Source organism: Triplophysa rosa, linkage group LG20 (genome assembly GCF_024868665.1).
Source record: "Triplophysa rosa linkage group LG20, Trosa_1v2, whole genome shotgun sequence".
NCBI classification, from domain to species: Eukaryota; Metazoa; Chordata; class Actinopteri; order Cypriniformes; family Nemacheilidae; genus Triplophysa; species Triplophysa rosa.
Window position 1 is genome coordinate 7,629,790 of NC_079909.1, and position 25,834 is coordinate 7,655,623.

The following is a 25,834-nucleotide window of genomic DNA, read 5'->3' on the forward strand; positions in this document are numbered from 1 at the left end:
TGAGGAAAACGCAAGCCGCGCTGCTTTCTCACTTGTTTTCAAAGCGTTTGTGCGGCACTTCTTGCCGTGCGTCTACATTTAAAATAACCAACTTGAATATAACCATAGTGCAAAAGACGCAAAATGTGAACAGCTCTTGATTCGTACAGGGCATAGTAATAACATTTGCTTTGGTAAAGACATTCGGGGCTTCAGTCCTCTTTATTTCTCGCAGGATTAGTTTGTTATATTCGTGTGAGTGACATTACATTTACATTTTTTTATAGCTTTATTACAGTAAAAGCTTCACATTTAGATACATTTCGACCATAATACAAAAAGTAAATGTCACAATGTACTAAACAGTAAAAATTCCTGCTCTTAGGGTCACTACAACCGTCCAGGAATGTTTTTTGTGAAGTGACACAAAAAACATTGTGCGACAGGTCTTGTGGACGTGTCAAACAGTAGGTGTCAATGAGCTCTTCATACAAAGTACATTCGTACTTTCATGCATTCTCTGTTCTTGTGTTCTTGAGTATTGGAACGGACTTTGACGGTTATTGATGACGTAGAGCGAGAACATGAGGACTCAAGAACCTTGAAGAACGCATATTGAGAAATGGCCGTAGTTCAATGAAATGCCAATGGGCATATTCTATCGCTGTGCTTCAAACCTTTTCAGGTATTTTCATGCTAAAAAAGTATATTTATAATGAAGAGGTTTGACAAGTGTTGCTTTTTCAAATCCACATTATAATCGACTCAATCTCCTAGTGATTTTAAATTGAGCAGTACTTCCTACTGATCAAAGAGCTGTAGTTCACGGAAGAGCTGTGCATAAACCACAGAGTCGAAGCCTTTGCGATTTCATAATCGCCCTAGACAGGTATAATTAGTGTGAATCGTGATATATCGTCCCAGACCTACTAATATAGTTATGTTATGCTAACAAAGTTAGTTAGCGATGTTGTTAGTGTGAACGGCCTAAAAGTCATTTATGCAAGTCTAAAAGCTGGTACACACCGGGACGCTAATCGGACGCGCTTATCGCCAGCATTTTTCGAGACGTTTTTTGGCGTTCAAATCATATATAATGATTTTTACTGGCGATTAGCCAAGTGAATGTGCAAATTCACTCTCTGACATAGATGGCACTTAATGAAAAACATAAATACCACGGTACACAAGGTGGTGCTGCGCAATTTATAATTCTGACACTCGCTTGACACACAGAAGAAGAACGCTTCCTCTTCGTCAATGTGTGCTTGGCAAGACCGTTTTGTGCTTGAGCGTCGTGTTTTACTGTAACTTCAGCAGCTCCAGGCACGTGAACAAAAGTGCCAATCTCATTGGTCGGCCAGTTTTTAACGTGACGCGTCAAACCAAAAAATTGAGCCCTAACTCGGTGTGCACACTCACATTGGCGCCCTTTGTTTAGTCACGAGGCGTTAAATGTCAACGATAAACACGTGTGATTATCATCCCGGTGTGGACAAGCCTTAACTTTTTCACTTTAGTTATAATGATAAAAAGTAGTCTAAATTAAATGACCATTTAAGTTAAACGATATTTACTCAAAAATATCTGAAAGGAGCATATGAGTTCTCTGAAGTCCTGTTATTTGTCCAGGTGGAATGCAGAAAATCTAAAAATGACAATTATGGCAGATTTTTTTTCTCTGGCTGAGATATCACCTATCGGAGCACAAAATCTGAGATAACCATCCTATCGCTGATTATGACAAGAATCAACGGCAAGTTGTCCCTCCCTTGCTAAAATCCAGCCCGTCTCACGGTAATGATGTTTACCTTGTCCGTGATGGCGCACATCAGAGAGTAGAGCTCGTCTGCTTTTTCCAAGTACGTGCCCTCCAGATCCTGTAACATGAAAAGAAAAAACATCAACATAACACATTAAAATACTCATTGAGCATGCCAATAAGACGCCTGCATGCGTGCATTTCCCGTGATGCAAGCGTCCTCGAGAGATCGTGCCGAGCGTGAGAGGGTCAATTAGAAACATGGTCTAATGGCGGCTGTCTCCTGCTGGCTGATCACTACTGACAGTGAGTAAGTGGCCGGGGGGTTGCGCAGGGTCTGACGTTGTTCCAAGGGTCCGACGAGATTATTAAGGCTGACAATGAATATCCCAGCAAGGTCAATCTCTTTTTAACAGCTCTTCCCAGATCCTGCCATCTTACCCAACTGATTTACAGACCATCAATGCCAGTCTACGGAAATTTACCGTTTCTTCCATGACGCATACAGTGAAGTTGCTGATTTTACAGGAAGAGGAGGAAAGCGGGTCCTGCTGTTTTACTGTTCTTGTCAAAAAGTATTCTGTTTTATTATTTTTATTATTCGGGTTGTTTCCTACATAGATTTTTTTTGCCGGCCGCCAAAACATATTTTTGCCTCGCCAAATATTTATTTGATCATTTACATTTATGCATTCGGCAGACACTTATGCGACTTACATTGCATTATACTACACATTTGTTTCTAAGTATGTGCAATCCCTGAGTTCGAAACCATGACCTTGGAACTGCTGATGCCATGCTCTAACCACTGAGCCACAGGAAAGCATAATTGAATATGATTTATGAGCAATGTAGAATAGATGACTGCCGCGATTGTGATGACTGCAGGAAAGAACGAAGTCTGTGTCAGACTTCATTCTGTGTTGCGCAGACCGATCGGCATTGAAAATTCTCAAAAAAGAAGTGCACTTTAAGTACCCCGGATGGAGTACCCCGGATGCACTTTTATAACCGAAAATATGAAGTGTGGAACTGTGGACACTTCACGCACTCAACGGTCGCAGTTTCGATTACGTAGCTGAAGGGAGTGGGGCTGTCAGACGCTGCTCGAGCAAAACTCTCCCGCAGAGTGATAACGCTTCAATCTGATGATGACTAAAGTAATGCTGTGCAAAACATATGAAAACTACATTAATGTACAAGTTGATTTTTATTCACACTCATTGTGCTGTGCGATTGACGCCATTTGCGCTCGTCTGGGAAACTGATATACTTTCGGTTAGTATAAAACCGTTTAGTATTCCATTTGGGACGATACTACCCTTCTAAAATCCATACACCTACATGGTTGAGTGCATAGTGCATAGTATGTCATTTGGGACACAGCTTGTGATTAACACACAGCAAGTCTGCTAATGTCCGATTTGCGTAACGACTCCTTTGCACCGATTCGTTTTAATGAATGGTTGAAACAACTGATTCTGTATGTCAAACACAGAACTCACAAGACTGACACTAGAACACTTCAAGCCTTTGCTAACTATCACTTATAAATGATTATATACATAATTAATTGTAATTATTAAGACTGATGTGGTTAGGAATTGGTAAAATGTGCCTGGAAAAAAACATGATCAGAAAATCAATGCACCTAATAATTATGCACGCCAAGCCAAGATGCTTCCAGTAAGATTAGCATGAAGCTACCTCATGTGAAAACTTAAAAAACATTCAAAAGTATTTTTACCACACGAAATGATACGAAACATGATGTGAAACAAGTTAATTAATGAATTCAAATTCAAATAATAAATATTGTTTAATGTGCCGTCACGCATGACTGGAACGCATTGAGGTCGGAGGTAGGACATTTAAACTTGGACCTTCGGCTTTGTCTGGAATGCGTCAAAATTCCATGATTTTCCATTCCGATGAATAAGTTATTAACAGTGTTAAAAAAGACAAATTTACAACACAAATAAGGCCAAAAGCTTTGATCTTCACCAATCAAACTGACCTGTAAACCTCACCAAGAGCATTTGCCCCACCACAATGAGCTGCCTAATCCTCAGCCAAATAATAGCTTTCCTATCTTCATGCAAAGTTATCAAGAGATGTGGTTCACTCTATTAGCAAAGAATAAAGAAGCGTGATCTCCCCAGAGATGGAAACACGTCGTATAGAAACCCCTGCTACATTTATCTGACCTCCATCTGCTTCCATCAACCGGCACGTTAATAGACTTCTCCCCGCTTGCGATTATTAAAAGGGTCACGCAGTTTATTTCGGGCCAAGCGTCGCGGTGCGGTTCCCATCCAAGCAAATAATGGAAACAATTCTGAAAGAGAAATTAATTTTCTCCAAGCAGCTTTAATTTACACGCTGTGTGGTACCCTAATCGTGCCACATGTGTGATGTTGAGCGCAACCTCGGGGTCGCAGTTGGAACGCGTTGTTTTGGCTCCTGGTCTAAGTGTTAATGCACTTATCAAAACATTTGTTTCAGGTTACCCGTCGCTGAGCAGAGGTGCGAAAGATGTGTTTTTCAGATAGCTTGTGCAATCCCACGGGCCGGAAGATTAGCCACACGGTAAATAAACTGTTGGGGAGGGGCAGGGAGGAGGAGGATGATATGTGGAAGAGGAGGAGAGAATAAAGAAAAGTGAAGGCTAGACCCACAGAGCAGGTGGTGGGCAATTTTAAGACTTTGTATGAGCATTTCATTTATACGGCTATAATTGATTTAGACGTGGGAGGAATTACAGCCGGGCCACAAACAGCTGTTGCTCGACACCACTGTAAACATTCATCATTCCAGTGGAGGATGGACATATCCATCTGTGAAACACGCATTAAAAAATCTCCAGCCCAATCATATCACCAACATGCAGCTGTTACATGCAATTAAGTCAAAGCCTAAAATGAAAATGAAAATTTTTCTCTACTTATTTTTACTACTTAAGTGTCAATAAAACTACAGAAATTCTAAATAAACAAAATAACAACACACACAAAAAACATACAGTATCCACCCACTGTAGAAAGAGTTCTCTCATATTTATAAGGCACAAGTAAACAGAGATTTTCCTGACTCTGAACATTGTTTCACTTTACCTGCGTGTTGGCTCCCGGTCTCACACACACACCTCCGGCGTCTCCCTGCTCTGATGGGTTTAGGTGGCGACTGAACCGCGGCAGTGGGATTGATGGACGACTGTCAGGCACAAACATGTTGGCAGGTGCTGGTATGATGGCAGCGTTGGTTACAGGACCTGTCGGAGAGAAAAAGATGGACGTTTCTGATGCTAGGAGTAAAATATCAGTTATGTGTCATGAAAATCTTTGCAGTGGTTTTGTTAACCCGTAAGAACCCAGAAGTATTTGTCACCAAATGGACCACATATAGACCACGTTTCTAAAATGATTTAGAATAATAAAAATTATCCAGCACTGAACGACTCCAAAAGGTTGTGGGTTCGTTTCCAGGGAACACACATTCGGATTGAATGTACAGCTTGAATGCACTTTGAATAAAAGCTCCTGCCAAATGCATAAATGTAAATGAAACTGGAAAATGGCACCGTAAAACCAGTTAAGATCAGTGCTAAGCATCATGCAATTTTACGACTTGTGGAAGTGCTAAACAGCTCCTTAACTACTTGCTTACCCTGTAAGACACTTTTATTCGCCCATTACAATCAAAGCTGAACATATGACCATCAAATCATAGAAACACCCATCAGTATGTTTCATTCTGTCAGTATCACCATAAACTTCTGCTGTGTGAGACTGAGAGAAAAAGTTTGTTTGTTTTTCATTGAGCTGACACAGTATATTCAGCACTCTTAGGAATAAAGCATTGTTCCCGCTGTTCACCTGAGATTAATTAACAACATCCAGCACCAACTGAGCTTCTGGCAACTGCTGTTTACCGTCCTCTATAGAAGAGCTAAAGACGAATCATTTGACCACAGGGACTGTGGCTGACTCACTTGATCTGCATTAGTTCATGTACTAAATGTCTCCCTACAGCGGATCGAAGTGTCAACTGGAAGGATCTGAACCCTTTAAAAATGTGTTTGTAATTCAGCTGCTTGAGCACAAGAAACTAAATTTATTCTTTTTTATTATTAACCCCTTTGCAATCCACTGTCCCGCCCGCTGGACAAAATGAGACTTTAGGAATGCTAAGGGGTTAACAAACATAAGTCAACTATTGGATTTGTATCTATATAGACCACTTCTCAAGATGTAAACACTGGTCCAGAAGCACTTCCGGTTTCAGTTTTGATTAAAAAAAATTTTAATATCAAATATTGTCCCTGTCCTTCTAAAACCTTGTATGTCCAAATTTGCAGTTTTTCAGGTAAAAGAAAAAAGACTGTACTTTTAAATGATTTAGTACTGTGTTGTAGAAGTTGACTTTTTTGGTTATTTGCAAAGCCTAGTTACAAACATAAAGGATGACTAATAATAATGGTATTGCAAAAAAATTAAAAATACAAAATATGGAGATATGAGGTTTCAGAAGGCCAGCAGTGATACATAATTAAATCTTAAAGATATCTTGTTTCACATTTTTATTCGTTGGAAAAAGTCTGTAAAAAGTGTTAAAAAAAACTGAAACAGGAAGTTCATCTGGACCTGCTTTGGATCAGCGTTGAAACAACATTATTTACATCATCCAAAGTGGTCTATAGCGGCTTGTTGAGACAGAAAAAGATAGCACATAATATGTAAGAAAATATATTATGTGAAATAAATGCTTTTTACACAACACTTCAACAAAAAAATAATCTGATCACAGATTAAATAACCACTTCTGTTATTTGACCAATAGGGAATGGTCATTAGATGTGGTTTAACATATAACAGACCAATGAGATTTGACTGTAGGAACCCAGAAAAAAACCCCAACAAAATAGTTTTGCTACATCAATATCTTGTATTTGCATAAAAGTCATGCCTGGGTATCACATGGACACCAATATATCTTTTTTGTTTCAATGCAACAGAAACATTTCACAGCTAGGGTTACAAATTTCAGAAATTGCCAGCGATTTTCCATCAGATGAAACCCAATAAACAACACAAACAATTAAGGTGAGTATTCATACTTCAAAGAGACTGCAACGGTTTTCTATGGCACAATTTTGTCCTGTCATCTTGATATCCTCTAAAGATTAATCATTGCATAATTTCACAGAGAAAGAGAGAGAGTGAGAAGATCTATCACACAGAAGAGACTGTTGGCAGATTAGATTAGACCCATAAACTGTGTTGGCGTTTGATAGAAAAATTCAAAAATGAGCTTCATCACTCACTCTGAGTCATTCAGACTCGGTTGACATCAAAAAGTTCAAACAGGTCAACACTGGAATGTTTGTGGGAGGAGTTCGATTCCTGCAGTGAAAGTCGAATGGTATCGGTAGATATTATAATAATAAAACAACACAAAAAAATATGTTTTGGCATTAAAACGGCGCAATACCTCAGAGCCTCTGTATATGGACAAATGGAGATCATCTTTAGTCAACGAAAACTGTTCGTATTTGACTCCTGTAATTCTTCTTGAAGTCTTCACAATTAGAATTGTTAATTTATTGAAGCCATTAAATTTAACACAAAAAGCACTCCCGCCACCTAAGCTTCTGGTTTGGCCCATGCTTTCCAGTGAAAAAGAAAATAAGGTGATAAATAGCTTTTTTGTGGCGCACCGGCTCAGTGAACTGTGTACATTAATCCCTGTTTTTGAACGATGCCAAAGCAATTACGATAAAACAGGTAAGCAGCGATGCAGCGGCAGGCGTCTAGGGGATGCTGCATTCTCTCAGCTGTGTGGATTTGGGTAGAGAAACACGCCGCTCAAATGCATTCAATTATATGAGCCGTTTGACCAATTTAGTCTGTATCAGAATTTTCCAGAAATTATGCAGCTCACCTCATTTATTTTAAACAATTTACGGGTGTAAAAATACAGTGAAAAATTACTCTTGCATTTAAAATAAACATGTTGATGTACATTGTAAAAAAAATTATATTATTATATTTTTATAATTATAATTACTGTTTTAATTATATAAAATTATGCAGCTCACCTCTTTTATTTTACACAATTTACGGGTGTAACAATACTGTGAAAAATTACTGTTGCGGTTAAAATGAACATGTGCATTGTAAAAAAAAAATCTTTACAAAATTTTACCATTTTATTTTTACAGAATTTTCACGTATTTTCAAAATGCTGTAAAAATATTAAAATACAGAAACAGAGTGCAAATTTACACCTTGGATATAAAAAAAAAACATTTTTTAACAGGGGTGCCCTAGCTGCTGTTTTTTTTACAGGTAGCTTATACGCAATCACGGAAGAAATCTACAGACATGCATTGTAAAATCCACTTTAAAAATGTTTGCTATATTATTAAACGTAAAACTGGAACGTTTGGAAGTCCACTGGAAGTCTACTGAGTGCCTGAATTTTTTTGCCTGAAACGATAGATCCCGTTCAGATTTAAATTATTTATCTAAGAATCAATTATTCAGCTCGTTGTCTGCGCTTGTGTCTCTTGATTCTCTTGCTAAATAGAACCTTGAGAACCCTGTAATGACCTGCAAAAGCTCTACCAAGTTCACTGTAAACGATTTAAAAACATGATTTTTTTACACGCCATAAAAATCACAGGTACTAACAAAATTGAGCATTGAAAAAAATGACACAAGATTTAATACATAAAATGAGAGTACGATAATGTTAGCATAACTGTAGACACTTCTGTACCAGAACAAATGTGTGTGCATGTGTGACAATCACATACTAAAGAGCTCAGAAAAAAACAATTTTGAGCTGAATAAATGTTGACATGTTCAATTAACACAGAATTAAAATGTTAAAATATGAACAATACTACAGACGAAAAACACTGAGTTTTTTTGTGTCTGTTTGGCGCATCCCACGTCTTGTGTCATGCTCAGTTATGTTCAGCGTCACTCTTCTGGATTAAAGCTAAAAGATACATGCAGAAAAGCAAGCAGTCTCACACACACAGGCCGAGAGTGGGTTGATACTTCATTATGTTTTTGTAGAGTATGCGGGAGGCATAACATGAATGTTAATGAGGGTTTAAAGACCTCCTGTAGTAAAATTAAGAGTGCCTGCGGGTGGATTTACAATATTCAAACATGGAAACTGTGAGGGAACCCCTCATCATAAATTCAAAGCCGCTGACTAAAATATTGCAGAATGTTTCTATTTGACCCGCACATACAGAAACGGAGGGCAGAGCCATCACAACGACCCTGAAGCCAAACCGCAACGGGGTTCTCAACAGGCGAGCGTCCGCACCTCTGTATAAGAAGCATTTTGTCCATTATACACCCCAGTGAAGACGCCACGGCTAGGTCTGCTGATGGCTTTGTAATAATGGGCTACATTATGTTAGTAGTCATTCAGCCATGCAGTCTGTTGTAGCTAAAGGCTCATCCGCCCTAATACGGTCTGAAATGCCTTTTAAGAAAAACACCTGGAAGCAGGTTGGATGTATAAAGCATGACAGGGCTACTCCTGAGTAATAACATAAACGCCTGTAGCGGGGAAAACACCGGGCTCCGAGTGACATTTCTGGGAATCTTTGAAGCTTGTCATCACATTCAGAAAAAAGCGAGAAGAGAATATCGCCGCTTCAAAAGCGTTTGTGGTTTCATAGCATTTTAAACCCAAACAAATGCTGCCCAGATGTCTGTAAAGTCAAATCCCGACAGAGCGCGAGCGCACTTCCCAACCTCCGCTGCAGCTTCCTACAGTCTAGATTTGAAAAATCAAGACAAATGTCCCAATTTCTCTTTGGTTTCTTGTTGACAGGGGAGTTGAATGATGCTTCCAACGTCAGGAGGAATCTTAAGTAGAACAAGTGGATGTTTTTTTGTGCGTGCGTGCGTGCGTGCGTGCGTGCGTGCGTGCGTGCGTGCGAGAGGGAAATGCAGATATGTATATTGGCGTGATTTGAGATTCGATCTCCCGGTTCATTTTGTTGTGCTAATAAACGCAATCTGCAAAGGGAAAACCGTATTTGTACAGCTAATGGCTTATAAATAACAATGATAAACTCAGATAAAGCTAGAGAGGGTATGTTGTACCAAAAAACTGCATTCTTGTTTTACTTCACCTGACTTGAAGGTATTTGGGATGCATCCTTTGTCTCTGTCTAAATCTTTTAGAGCCGAGACCCATGGGCTGTTTGTTAGCTACTTCTCTCAATGCAATAAGTGCTGTAAATCACTTCAATTAACAGCAAGGGATGTTTAATGCAGGCAATCTGCAATTTATTAGAGTCTTCCATGCACTAAAAGCCCAAATTACAGTCTAGAGGAATTAAAGCATTCAAACACACTGTAGGCTCCGTCCCAACAACCGGTCAGCTGCCTATATAGACAGCATTTTAAAAGGACGTTCACATGTCGCGCTTAAAAGAAATGAGCTTTCTATGTTGTTACTGAAAGGATGAAGCTGCGGTATAGACACACCTGGATAAAAATGAGTAGGTGGCTCTCTATTTAAGCACGCTTTCTAGGCGTCTACATATAAAATAACAAATCTGAGCGTGGAAAAGACGTGACATGTGAACAGCCATCATAAGTGCACGCCAGACACAAAGCACTTTATATTAACAAATAACACTTTATTATTAACAATACAAACCATCACAGAAATTCTAGTGATTTAAATTGAAATACCATTATGAATCATTCAATTTTTCCATTCAAACTAGGGTTGTCAACGTTAGCATGCGTTTAATTTTTTTTAGATTAACGCGTTAAAACCATTTAACGCAGCATCCGTTTGTTTTGTCATCTTTTGTCTAGCGTTACATTATATAATCAAAGCCTTATTCGTGTAAAGGCTTGTAAATCACTTAAGCGCGATTTGAAACGGTTGCTTTGACGCGTTCAGTTTAGATAGACAGCTTCTAGCTGTGGAACGCGGCAAAACGCAACGCGACAGCGGTCCAGTCTGGTGTATACAGTCACGGGCTAAAGGCTGCATCGGTGAATCTCTGTCAGAATCTGTCAGACAGCGCACCAGTATTAAGTTATCTTTCGTGCTTGAATGAACGCAACTACAAGATTATGCCAGAAAGCCCGTTTGTCCAGCATTTTCGTAAGCACAGATTTCAACATGTTAAATAAAATCTTAAATGAATGCAAAGAGTTGTGAAAATGGGAGAGCGTCAGATCTGCGCAGAACGTCAGCTCTTAAAGGGGCCATGTTCTTAAACCTGCTACTGCAACTGCTGTCACTAATGTGAATTAAAGAACAAAAGAAAAGAGGAATTCAATGCGTTTTGTAGGTTTAATGAGAATTCTTCTGTATTTAATTTAGAATTTAGATTAAAGACTGTAAAGTGTTTGAGAACTTAATTCAATTTCTGTATATTTCCTACCTGTTAGACATGATAGCTCTCAATTATACTGTTGAATGGCTATAATTAATGTTAAAATAAATACAGAATAATCAATTTAATAGAAAAATTAGTTGCAGTACTAATATCAGAATGTTGGCTTTTATTCATAAAATGATGCTGTTAAAGAAATCTGTTGTTTCTACAATAATTTGGAGATTAAATGTGAAATTATTAGAATGTAAAAAGTATATTTAAAAACATTAATGTTATGTGCGATTAATCGCGATTAATCAGTTTAACTTTTTAATCAATTGACAGCACTAATTAAAAGCCACACTAATCCTTTTTGTAGTGTGTTTTGATCATTATTCCAATAGAATTAATCTGCCAGATAACACCCCTCCAATAGAATCCATCACATACACATAGACACCATTATAGTTTCCATTAAAGGCCCCCTAATCCAGAAAATGCACTTTTAAATGTTGTTTGAACATATTTGTGTCAGGATTGTGTGTACAGAACCACCCTAAAATGATAAAAATCCACTCAGCGTTTTTTTTTAATCACCAATAAACCTCAACTGCATTCTCTCAGTAACCTGACGTCACATTGATTGAGCCCTCCCTATGACTGCTGATGGACCCTGCAGTCTCCGCCCTCATGGAGTTGTACACTGTCCGCCATTGTTTTCACACTGGACTACTGACAGTGAGCTACAAGAATGTTTTGTAAACAAACAAGGTGTTTTGTTGTTGGATGCAAGACTGAACATAAGTCTTCATTTACTCCCGACATCGGAGCCTCTGAAGACGCTGTGGATTAGTTTGATTTCTCAACGGAATGTGCAGAAGACATCAGGTGAAGTCACTTTACATCAGGATTCTTCACAAACGAATGTTAGTAAAATGCTGGATTCATAATGGGTCACGTTTTCAGTTTTTAAACATATGACGCGCTTGTCCCGTGTTTTGTCACCTATAAAAACAATGTGCACGTTGTAAAGACATAACGCGTTTGCGCATTCACTCATAAAGAGCATGTTTTCAGTTTTTATATGATGCGTTTGTCATGTGAACTTTCACTTATAAGAGCAATGTGGCGGATTTAAAGACGTAACGCATTTGAGAATTCACTCAGAAAACAGCCTGCTCAGTTTTTAAACAAATAACGCGTTTGTCTTATGTACTCTCACTTATACAAAACAATGTGTTTGGCTTTTAAAGATGAGACAGTGTTTCTCATTCGTTTAATGACCATTCTCTTCAGTTTTGTTGTTACTGGAAGCACCAGCTCACACAGTACAATCCCAGAACGCAATGCGACAAATCCATCCAAAATTGAGGATAACGCAATAAAGAGAAAAATGTTAATTATAATATAGTTCATTGCTTATATTAATAACTCCCTAATAACAAAAAGTATTAATAAAGCTACCTATGCTGTGTGATCCAAATCAGGCAGCTGCCTATTTAGACATTAGACAGCTCACCAGATTTATAGCCATTCACACCCACGAATTAAACTTTACGTCATCTTAAAATGTGGCACGTGTGCTGCGTTTCTTTGTTGAATATGTTTATATTTTGTTGCATGCAGTCGGGTCTGGCTAATTATCTGCCACTCAATCACGGCAATTGATTCACAAGGAAACTGGCTCCACTCCTGGAATTACACTAATAGCGCGGGGTACACTCAACACACGCTCATAAATTGTATGTGAAACCGCTCCAGGTCACGCGGGTTGGAGTGACAGGGAGAGGCATGAGGAGGTGGGTAAACGTGCGTGCTATGCCAGCTCACTGCAGAGTCTCTTGGCACGATGACACCCCGGAGGGAATGGGGCGGAATTGATATAAAATTTGTAGCTGTAACTCTGCCAAACGATCCCAGAGATCTCCCTCCCGAAGGTTTTGAGCTTCCTGCGTCGGATTCGACCTGATTTGATCGGTACTGCATTTTCATTTCTATAGCGGGACAGTTTTACTCTGTATGGCATATTTAAGTCAACAAAGCTAATCTAGCACCAGTCAGTGGGATAGAGAGCGTCAGACAGTATGGGAATGGGGTTTTGGTCATCTGAGTAGTCTCTAAATGCTGTGTGCTTGGAGTCTGCTCTTGACTTTAGGTCAGATGGGTTTAGGAGATTACATAAGGAATAGATAATAGCCACTGCTTTCTAATTAACACGGGGTCAAAAAACTTGACCTACATGACGCAAGAATTTCTAAACTTCCTAAGAGCTGCAACAACCACTCAATTTATCCAATTATAATCAATAAAAGTAGTTGACAATCAACGTCATTACTGATGAGTTGAGTCTGTATTTTATTGTGGTCATTCTAGTCGAGTGTCTGTTGAATTTCAACAAAATCAAACCTGAGAAAGAAGGCTTTAAAAACAGTGATAGAAAGATCCCCATAAGCATTTCCTGGAACTAGTATCTTGTAGGGTTGCACGGTGTACCGGTGCTACGGTAGCATCGCGATGCTAAAGCTTTAAAATACCCGTGATGCCTCTCTATTTTTGAAACGGTAGTATCGTAGTTAATGTTGCATATGCGCATTAATATTCATTTGAACACTTACATCTGCCTTTTTGGGGTGTTTATCTCCAAAATGAATGTGTGTTTTGAATGTCTAGGACGAGTTAATGATTCAAATTGGCGATTTGAACGAGTTGGTTAAATGATTCACTAACTCAGTGGAAAATTGACGCCACCTACTGGCCGTTTTAGTTCTGCATTTAAAGTATGCCTAATATTTCCCTTTATAAAGACTGCTGTATCAATTAAATTTGTCCAACATTTGAATTAGTTCCTATGTGAAAAATGATCTAGTGTACTTTAGTATTTACTACAGTAAACTACTCATAGATACTAGTGTTTTTGAGTCTTACCATAGTAAATATTTAAGTATACTACAGTATTTATAGTATTTACAAATGACTAAATGTAAATGTATTTGCTACAATTTATCCAATTACTACAGTTAATACAACAACATATTCTAGTGCAAAGTATAATACAGTTTACTATAGTAAATACAAAATGTTTTATCTAAATCTGTGTTTTTTGTATAGATTTGAATTATATGGCACAGCATCGTGATACTACTTGGTATTGAGATACTTCAGCTGGTATAGTATCGTAAGACATGTTTATGGTACCGTGACAACCCTAGTCTCTTGTACATCTTCTGCTGCGCTTATTTTGAGTTTCTGCATGAGAGCTCCCTCTGGCTTTTAGATGCATCAGCATTTAACCGCACTTCACGGTAGAACTGCACCAAAAAAAAATCGTAGTAAATCGCCTAATCGCGTGCAGTTTATTAACGATTTATTGTGCATCCCTACTCTAAACCTTATTTGTGTGAATGCTAATATTGTTGTTTTGTTAATATTGTTATTTAGTTATCTTTATCATTCTTTGTGTGAACAGACCTTTAGTGCCTTGCTTAACAGCTCACGGCTCATTACTACACCACCTCAAGCACTACACCACCTCACCTTCATAAAAACATAATAATGACAAAATGTAATGCCAATTTTTAGCTTCCTTGTGAATGACATATTGACATCATCGGCGAAAGATATTTATCATAAAAAACTAAACTACATGAGAGCCTTTCTATTTTATAAGACCTTTTCAAAAGAATCTCCATGGAAACCATATTTTAACACGACCCACTTAAAACTAGGCTGGACCGAAAGTGGACTGAACAAATGGACCCTTCATCCTTCTGAATACAAAATGACTGACAGTTCAGTTCGGCTGGTTTTGGCAACAGCGCTTGTTTGGGTCGCCCTCTTTTCACTCTGTCATTTGACAGGCTGGCTGCTGGCTTTAATGAAGACAGATAAAAAAGAAGGGCGGGGATCAGTTGCGTCTGGGGATGAGGCGTGAAACCGGGTTTAATTGCCTCCATGATCAAGAGCCTTGAGGAGAGAGACCATCGCCCCTCGTCCGGCCGCTATGAGTTTACAGAAGCCGCTCTGCTCAGAGGCTCGTCTCTTTCTGAAGTTTATGCCACGCTCGCACCCCATCCTGATGGCCAACAGACCCAAGAGAGAATGCTTCTGTCATAGACTCACACAAATAGATGCATGATGGGAACGACTATAAGAAATGTGGTTTCTAAGGCAATATGTAACAATAACTGCTCGAAATTCATTCATTTGTCCATTAAAAAAGCATGCAAGCTGTATATTCTCTTTTTTAAACTGTTATTTGACTATGTACAGTCATTCAGAGGTGAAGTGTAAACTCAACAACAAATGCTGTGCAGTTAGTCCCGGCTTGTTTTGATGGGCCATTGGTCTGATTTTGTAAGAAGGTCTGGCAACCCGGCTATAAGATTGCATATTATTTTCATGTATACATAATGCATATTATTTTCTTCTGTCAAATTCACTCTAAATGTTGTTTATTTTATGTTACGGTTTGTGTTTACGGTTAATGTCAATACTGGTATATTGAGATAGCCCTTAAATTCTCAGTGCAACGCCTTGGAATGCGCAGTAATATTTGATGTGTTGATGTCATTTGAAAAATGCAGAGAGCGCGAGACATATATCGAGTGCCCCCACCCCCTTTTAAAGGTCTCATGCAGAGACTTGGGCTTGTTTATTGTTTTATACTGTTGTATGAGGTCTACTTATGAGGTTCGCGTGGTTTTTACATTCAAAAACATCAAAATCAATAAGTAATAGTCTATTTTCTACCCGGGTTTTGAGGCCGGTTCGACAAACGCTCGGTTTTAATGGACGTGCCGCATCGAAGACATGGAAGTAAACGCCCACTGCTACAGTATGATTAGATAGCAGTTTGCGTAGTAAACTTAGTTGGAGCCTTCTGTGAATTTGGTAACGTTAGGTTACACATTAGCCCTATTCGCACGGGATTAGTATTATCTGGGGACCTCTTGTGATTTATAAATGACCTCCCCACATCTGTATTTCATGTGGCACATTCGCACGGTTTAAATGAAGCTTGTGATTTTACTCAAATTTACTGACTTATTTCCCAGATATGATGGCAAGGCTTTGCGTATAGTTTGTATAGCCTATAGTTGTATGGTGTTTAATGATATATGACTGTACCTGTCAGCATTTGAGACCTGTGATCACTAACCGGACAGAAGATCACTGTGATCGCGGGTCTCAAATGTTACGAGAGTTTCCATGATAAATAAACAAATGGGAGACTCCCGGTAACTAATGGATATGACCCAGCACCCGAAATAATACCAAAACACTTCAAATCAGCCTCCATTATTCGCAAACGGTGGATAAAACCTTGAAAAAAGATATATGAGCCCGCCAAATCACAGAGATGCTGATTCGCACTGGACTAATATTATCACAGGACCTCGGTGTTCGTCAAAATATGATAGGTAATTTGTGGGGGAATTTTTACTTTTTACAGACAGTAATTTTACAAATTACAGACATCAGTGTTTCCCATACAATGCATTCACTTGGGCGGTCCGCCCAGGTATATTAATGGCCACCCAAGTATATTTGTCATCACATTTTGTAATTTTTCATCCATCCATGATAATTAATGTATCTGTAATCGATTAACTAGTGTGCGACAAACAGTTCTTCCGCATCTTCTGTCTTTCCTGACTTGTTTGGTGTGAGTGGCGCGTGGTCGCGTGCACGTCCTCTTCTTCTGTGAGCTCTATGTGTGTGCGAGCCCTCGGCCTCTCTTCTGCGCGTGTAGTTAGCTCCATGTAGTGTAGCTAACTGTCACTTGCATTTAAAATCAAAGAAGCGTTCATGATACAGCAACACATTGTCGACAAAGGGCAAACAGCATATGTAGATGACACTGTATTGTGATTTTGTCCGATGATGTTGCGTTTATAAATCAGGATTTTAGCAGCGGTTAAAGTGACTGCTGGTGGCATTCAGTTGTAAAATACTGTATAATGTGACAAGATCAAAGATAAAAAGATATCAAGTGCTAACACTAACACGACGCAAATGTGATGTGATGACGTCACAAATATGCTAATTAGTTCGTGACGTCACCAGCGCCACAAGTCTGTCAAAATACTGTGGGAAACACTGGACATGGCCGATTCACAAGGGATTAAGATCACATACAACCTCTGCAAGTATTACAAATGACTAGAGATCCCTAGGTAATACTAATCCCGTGCAAATAGGGCTATCAGGGCATATCAAGCGATCTCTAACAAAGCAATAGTGACGCATTGCACAAAAATGTTGTACTCACATAAGATTGCTGCGCCATTCCTATCGGATCCAATATTGACAGCAAAGCACTGCTTTTTAATTTTAGTCTCTCCTCAAATCCAGCGTCGACCTGTGTCTTGTTCACAAAGGAATCCGCGGTAATGTTTTACCCACGTGAGCTGGAACGTCTTTAAAAATAAACTTCAACCACGCATTACTAACGTCGGAATCCGAAGGACGGTTAAGCAGCGACTGTGTTCTTCTACAACCAGGCACCGACTGCACAATATTTTGTGATCTTTAACAGCATGTTTATTGCTTGCTCGCTCTATCTGGTTCCGCGCAACTTGTGTTACTTCAGCACTGTCATGCGCGAACCAGTGGGCGGGGCTAGAGAAGTAGTCATAGATAGGAGCATTCCAGGACCTGATGTTCGCTGGGCCTGGTGTCAATAACAGTTGTAATTTCAGTAACAAGTTCGTTTTCAGTTCTGACACTTGCATGATGTTTGCTTGAATACGATTCCCTCTTATATAACAAAAGCACAGGTTAAAATTGATGTCTTAATTCATCGCTCCTTTAAAATAACCAATAGGGTTTCGTTTATGGGACAGTCATTCTGGCAAAGCTGCATTTAACAGCGTGATAGACACAGTGGTATAAAAGTGTATTGAAAAGAATAGGATTCCAGTGATGTGTCATTTAAAGCTTGTTTACACTGTCTGGATCAACCCCTATCTCCCATCTAGTGAACTATACATCAATCACCATGTAGGACATAATAAATGTGCTGTGATTTTAGGTGCCGCTTCAGCAGCTCTGCTAGTGAAGGGGGCGGGACTCTTTGGATTCTAAAGCGGATTTGATTGGACAAGAACTTTGACGAGAGGCTGAAGTGTAGCATGATTTGTTTGAGCGCACGTGCCAGCCTGTCAGTTTTGAATGGTTATATCTTCTAAATGGGAATTTTGTCAGCGTGTAGGAGCATATCAGTTTATTGATGTCCTTAAGGCTAACTTATTTTTAATAAAAGGAAAAATAACTTTCACTATGGTTTCACTGGGGCTTTAAGTAAACATACCTATTGACACTATTCAGGATAAAGGCATGGGGAATTTTTTATGTTTATATAAACAACAAAGGTCATGAAATTTTGCAAGGGTGGACGTGCACCTTTCATGTAATGAGTTGTGTAAACCATCAGTTCATTTAGATGGAGATGTGATTGAGTGATTACGTACTGGGTAAATTACTAATGTACTACTTAAAACAACAATTTCCACCAGTCTGATTGACAGCAACATGACTGTGACTGTGTTCCCTATCTCATTCACAACTTGCTATAGAATCTTAAACAGAAAACGTATAGACAGTCAAATGAGACACAATTGGTTTACAAACTTAAATGTCAAAAGATTTCATGAGTTGTGTTTAATTTTAGTTTTGTATTGATGATTATGGCACTGCCTTCCTCTACACCAAACCTCTGAACAGCTACTTTTTTATATTTCTCTCTCAAAGAAAAACTGTTCTAAAACACAAAATTCTCGAAAATCGGGCGGTTGGGCAGACAGGCATCACATTGGTTATTAACCAAAACCTTTAAAGCTCTCCAAGCAGTTTAATTACAACAGGTATGTGATCAAAGGCCCTTAGAACCAACAGTGTAATTCAGCCCTGCATCGATCTGAGTACACACAAAAATCTGCTTCAGCCTCACTCGCTCTGACTCCCTCTCTTCCTCACTTTTCCTCAAAGCAAGACTATTAAACAGAGAAGCAACATAATTAACTACTGGATAAAGGTTATCACAATAATTCACTGCTAATTTCTTCAACTCGACCGGCCTTATTGGCCTTTAAAAAGCCGTCGACCGGTTAAACAGATCGGAGGTCTCTGACATCTGTTGTTCTTTAGCCCTTATTGACCAGCAGGGTAACAATAGCAAGAACGAAAACCAATTCATCAGGGTGATTTTTCACCTTGCGATAGCCCTTACCCTCCACCTCTCCACATTTGACAAATTACAAAGTTATTTAGCCATAGATTTTTGGTGCCTCAACCAAAGTGATTTATTAAGGGTATAAAAAGCGTAGCCAATGAAGTAATTGTGTATAAAGACCGCTCGAAAGCAAAACTGGAAATAACACAACTGTGCACGGGACTTATTCTGGAGTCTGCCGGAATGAAATTAATGGGAAAATTCTTTCATCCTCCTGCCCGTAACCCAGGACGACCAAAGCTCATCTGTATGTTGGAAGAGTGAACGGAGCTAATTAGCGATTTCACCTCACGGGAGAAAAATGAGAGAGAATTCAAGCAGTCCATCAAAACTGCCAAGGTCTACAGACTAACTCATTCAAAGGCTGAAGGATATTGGAATATTTAAGGTGTTATTGATACAGTATCAGGGATTCAGATTTATAGAACGGAGGTTAAATTCACAAAACCCACTTTACTTCTATAATGTGATGTAATGAGTAAAAATGATACAGAGAACAGGGTTTAATCTTTCAGTATTTGATATTACATTCATAATTGTGTTATATTAGCATTAACCAGAACACTATTATAAATAATAAATATAGCTGCAAGCAGCAATTATGGGTTCAAGACCTACAAGGGCAGAAAGGCAAGCGTCTGTGGATATTTTTAATGATATGTATTTGAAAAGCAACATAAAAGCAGATTAAAAGCTAAAACCACTTAAAACACCATTCATTTGATTAGTATTATTATTGATTACCTTTTGACCAGTAGTCACCAAGTTTCTACGAGGCAAACAAGATGTGCCAAGGATGATACATACAATGTGTCAATACACACACTTTGCAGTGTCAATTTCGAAGTCAATCAGTCAAACAGTACTTTAGTTAGAGCCAATTTCATGTCCCACCATCGTTTTTTGTGTGTCCTCGGACTGTGCCCACACGTCAACATGACCAATGTGGAGTCTCTAACTCAAACCCTCTATCGCAACAGTCCAAACATTCACTTCCTCTGAACCCTTGACAATTCAAATATACCCTTTGATGGCTTGACCCCAATGATGTTAAGATTATCTTTGTAATACTTTAAAATTAAAGTTTAAACACAACAATTCTTTTTGCACATTCCCTTCACATTATTTGCATAACTGACACAGGCAGAAAGACAAGACTGAGGAAAAACTCATCCCAGTAAACCCAGACAGGAAAATAAGGTTGTTCCTTAGAGGGTGAATTTCTGTCTCATCTGTGCACCGCTGACAGAATGTGTTCACAGATCAGAACCACAACACTGCCTGATGTGTCACTATCTCTGTAGAATCTCATCATTCACTCGTCACCGCTGCCCGGTCTCGACCAAGACACCAGAGATCAGACACCTAAACTGGAAAAGACGCAGGTGTCTGATGGCACGTCAGCCGTGAGTGGGTGACAGGAAGACTGGTCAGCTGCCAGGGACGAGAGAAGAGTCAGCAAGCCTGGCTGAGCACTGATGGATGCCGGGACAGAAGAGGGCTGAGTGTACGTAGGAGTTGATTTAGCCTGTACACGATGGAATCAAGCAGGGTGAAAGAGAAAGAGGAAAAGAAAGAGAGAGATGCTCACCTTTGTGGGTGATGGAGCGTATGCACTGCTTGCTTTGAACATCCCACATCCTGACAGTCTCGTCATTGGAGCCGGACAGCAGGAGCGTGCCGTCCATAGATACAGACAGACATGTCACCAGATTTCTGTTCAGGAGGAAACAGATTGTTATAATGGTGGTGACAGTAGAGCTCAGGTGCAGAGCTAAACCGGCTTTAGTGGGAAAACCTGGAAAATGTGTTACTATTCAGAAGCAATGAATTGATGCTTGAAGGTTCTCTGGTGTACAAACAAACAAGTCTGCATTTTAACAGTGTTTATCATAATATAAAACAATTCTGGTACACAAGTTAGCACACATAAGGTTCAATTTACCTAAATTACCTTTATACTCATACAAACAAGGAAACTGTTCATATTTGTGTTGCATTTATGCTTCAACATATATGAAAATAATACAACAAATACGTGAGCATTATTTTCCATATATGGCATTCTAAACACTATAGACCCCTTTACGGCCGACGTCACGCTTAAGTCACGGCATTAGCTGGAGGAAAAACAAAGGGATAACTGGAGGCGGCCAATACAAACCACCACAGATTCGACTATATAAGGAGTTTAAAATATCATCTTGTTGTGTTGTTTAGTGGAGGTAAACTTGTCAGTTCGTCCCTGGATCCACTGAGTGAGCGCGTACAGGTCGGCCAGTTAATTTAAAGTTAACTTAAAACAATTGCGATCCTAGACAGTTAAAATTTAATCTGATTTTTTTCTAGTCATTGTAAAAAGCAAGGAAACAAAACGTACTACCTAGCATTAGTAATGCGGTCAGGGGGATCTTTCTGCCTCCACCTAAGCTCCGCCCACAAACACGCATCACAATGTTTACTAACAATAAAGGCGTCTATATTGCTGCTAGTTCTTAAAGGGATAGTTCACTTAAAAATGAAAAATCTGTCATCATTTATTCAACCTCATGTCATTCAAAACATACAGTATGTGAATCTTTTTTCTGTGGAACACAAAAGAAGATATTTAGAAAAATGGTTTTGTGTTCATACAGTAGAAGTCAAGGGGGGCCAATGTTGTTTGGTTATCAAAATCCTTCAAAATATCTACTTGTGTGTCAGTCATACATGTTTGGAAAGACATAAGGGTGAGTAAATGATGAAAGCATTTTCATTTTTTGGGTGAACTATCCCTTTAAGACTGCATTCAAAGTGACTAGTAAATAATACATTGATTAATGTAGATCGATTTATAATTATTAAATTAGCAATTTTTATTCTATAATTTTTTTTATATTTTCAATTTGTCAAATGTGATTAAAAATGTGTGAAAAGCACCACTCAAAACAGGGTGTCCCATACTGTGGTTCCTCAGGAGGAGTACCCCTCAAGGGGTACTTACGAGTAAACGATTTAGGTCGAAGGGGTTCGGCTGATAAAAATGTTTGAAAACCCCTGACCTAAAACATACAGTCTACTTTACAAACATGCCAAAAATAAAAAGATCATGGTCATAATTATTTGCCAACTACTAGCACAATTAAAAAACTGTATTCTCACATAAGAGATGCTCTAAAGTGAACATGTGTTCCTTAAAGATATGGAACACAATGACAAATTACACCCTCCTGCCACCAACAGCCACCACCAATTCTACAATCCACGCTGTGTGCCACCTGAAAACTTATAGCACAGGTGCTCATGTTGGCAGCCTCCAACAGCACAGCAAATGGAGGTTGCGATTACACCGCCTGCCTGCATTGGCACACAAGCAGAGTTTTTCAAAGCACAGAGTGAAGGAATTTAATCCAAATGAGACCAGATGAGTTCCAGCGTAGACGCCAGAAACTTTCTCCCTTTCTTCCTTTCATTGACTGAACTTTGGGCTCCAGATGCAAGAATGCAGTAATGACTGAGGACAGACACATGGAGCACACCAAAGAGCAGACATCCTCACCTGTGTCCTTTGAACACCTGGTTGCCATCGTTGTCCTTCTGGAAGGTTTTATCCCGGCTTAAGCTCTGCCAAACAAGAAAAGAAAGAAAATGAGACGAGTGAGAAAAACATTTACTACAAGCAGACTAAACAGTCCTCTCGCCAAGGATTTTGTTCCCCCAGAGTCAATCAGCATCCAGTCCAGGTACACACATAATCATGTTCTGTCCAGCAGCTTCCATTAGGTAACGGGGGATTCAGTTGTGTCTGTCTTTCCTAAACGGCCTGATCGATTGACTTAATGGCATTAATTAAGGAAGAGGATGTGGGAGATGTATGGTGGCCTGGACCGGACCACTGCTGAGTCAAATCATTACATCACCTCTTAAAAAGGCTTGCAATAGGGATCATCAATAATACATGACAAGAAGATTTTAAGCCGGAAGGAGATGTCTGGCTGATTTGGAAGAATTTTTCTTATACAGAGTCACACAATTAATACGGCCGGATGCCACACTGGTAGGGAAATAAATCCCATGTGATAAGGAATATTTTTGAAAGACCTTAATTAAAATAACAGCCCTAAAAGCTAAGAGAGAATTTGCATTTTCTAACCATGGGTTCCCTCCGGAATTAGCAATGATTTTAAAGCTGTGGCTTTACAAGTACAATAAGATTTGGGAAATTACTAAGATTTTAAACACAAATTACACATAGTCACACCTCAAACGTGTGTTTATATTTATATTTATGCTACCCAAAGTGACAGAGTGCTTTTAAGTATTTTTTATCAGTAGTGAGTTTTCCCCGGGGATCAAACCCATTACCTTTTAAAATTATTTCTACCAATTTTTTTAATACTGTGCTTTAGAACTACAAGATGCTTATTAAGGCCTACAACTACCACAAGTATGTTATCTCGACAAGCATTGTAGTCCTTGCATACTTAGAAAGATAAATAACAGCCATAAAACATAATAGCAATATAATACATAATGGCATTAAAGTCTCATGAATAACGTTAATCATAATATTTTCAAAGCCCAATACTAATTCCTGAGGGAACACAAGAATTCTGGGTAGACTAACAAATTCACATTATGACTGATCAGCTCAAAGGAATATAAACAAAATATTGAAATCAAAATGGTGAAGATATGATACTTCATATCAAATAATCATTTTTTACATAACATCTAATAACTAAACAAGGCAAGAGATAACAAAAATATGTGTCCCACTTTCTTGCCAACAGATTTTCAACAGGAATTTCAACCAATCAGAACTTGAAGATTGGGGTCGGATTTTTGGGGGTGAGAGTTTTTGGGAACGAAATCAGGATGTTAATTCCCAACCACATAACGCTTCCTAGTTTCACCCATTACTCTAACTGCAAAAACAACTTTTAAACAGTACACCCAAATTATGAAGAATGTAAAGACCAGCCTGAGAAGTCCATGAGATCTGAATCAAGGCTTTGAACATGTTGAAAGGTTTTAGAGACGTGAACAAATAAATAAATCAGGAAACCCTGCAGACTAATAAGGCTGAAGAGATTCCAGACAGAGTCAAATGAATAAACGTGAGGATGAAAATCCCCAACTTGTCATTACCAGCTCATTAATGCCCTGATTAATGTTTCAGAATGATGATGAATATAGCTGGACACAGTGGGGATGAGTTGTGCACCTCAATTTGATGCCTAACTTAGAGAGTTTATGTATCCCTCTTTTCTCAATAATTTACATACAGCACCCCCAGAATAATCTTTAAGCATTTAAACCACCAAATCAAATTTAAAAGATGATTTTAAAGATCTTGTATTTAGTATAGCTCTGAATAAAATGCAGGCATTGACACACATTCTAGGAGATAAAATAGCAGAATTTACACAAATTGTCCTGTTGAAAAGTTGGCATGCCCTTGGGTTTCACATGTTACCTCCTCTGGCTTCAATGACTACTTCAAGCTCCCTAATTGTCCTGAGAGATAAAGCTGGATCTTAACATCACTGAGCCCCTGTGGTTGAGAACCCCAGTGCAGAGTATGCTGGGAAACCAAATAACTTACAGCTCCTAGAGGATTTTTGTTAAGAACAGTAGGCAGCTTTACCATCAAGGACAAACAAGGGACTCATGGACAACTCCCAAAACCCTACAAAGTCATTGACGCTTGAGAAACTAACATTTACTATGAGGTGATAAAGGTCTGTAAACAATTATTGTAACGTCTGTCAGCCGCAGTGCCCTCGTGATCCACAAGAGGGTACTCATCTCATCACCCGGACTGCCATCTCACACTACATTTCCCATAACCCTTTGCCCGGAGTCGTCAGCCATCATTGCATTCACCTGTGTCTTGTTATCTTGTGTGTATATATAGTGCCTGTGTTTCTTGTGTCAGTTGTCCGGTATTGTTTGGACTGTCTTTCTGTGTATGACCCTTGCCTACTCTCGGATTTGCCTGTGGTGTACCCCTTAAATAAACTGCATTTGGATCTTCACCTCTTGAGTCTGTGCAAGTCGTGACAGAAAACCAAGCCATTTATTGATCCAGCAGTCCGTTTGGCTCGATTCCACCAAGGTAACGTTTCCCTCGAGGACCACGTACAGACTTTCTTGGACATTGCCTGGTATTCTGAATATCCAGACTGTATATTAATTGAACTGTTCTGCGACAGTCTTAATGATCACTTCAAACATTGCATCTCCCGTTATGGTCCTCGAGGGTCCCTTGCTCAATTCGTCGACTATGCTTTTGTCGTGTGGCTCTCCCTTCACTGTGGGAGAGGTGGAGGCTGCCCCTAAACATTTTTTAGGAGGGGGCAGTTGGCCTCAGGCTCCACTAGCCAATGAGGCAGACCCAGCACGGCAGCCTGCATGCCCCACGCTAATGGTGGTCAGCCCGATATTCAACATGGCCACCAAGCCAGAGTCTCCAGCCGTCATGGCCGCCAAGCCGGTGGTCCCA

The 25,834-nt window shown here is 39.2% G+C and overlaps 1 protein-coding gene across 1 annotated transcript in view; it reads right to left on the minus strand.

Moving 5' to 3' along the window:
• wdr18 (WD repeat domain 18) overlaps window positions 1-25,834 on the minus strand; it is a 62,671-nt gene that overhangs the window by 2,380 nt on the left and 34,457 nt on the right. Inside the window, exons 6-9 of the mRNA XM_057362488.1 lie at window positions 22,886-22,950; window positions 20,939-21,063; window positions 4,855-5,012; window positions 1,791-1,859 (exon numbers count right to left, since the gene is read on the minus strand). Coding sequence (XP_057218471.1) covers window positions 1,791-1,859; window positions 4,855-5,012; window positions 20,939-21,063; window positions 22,886-22,950 — 417 coding nt within the window. The remainder of the gene's footprint in view (window positions 1-1,790; window positions 1,860-4,854; window positions 5,013-20,938; window positions 21,064-22,885; window positions 22,951-25,834) is intronic.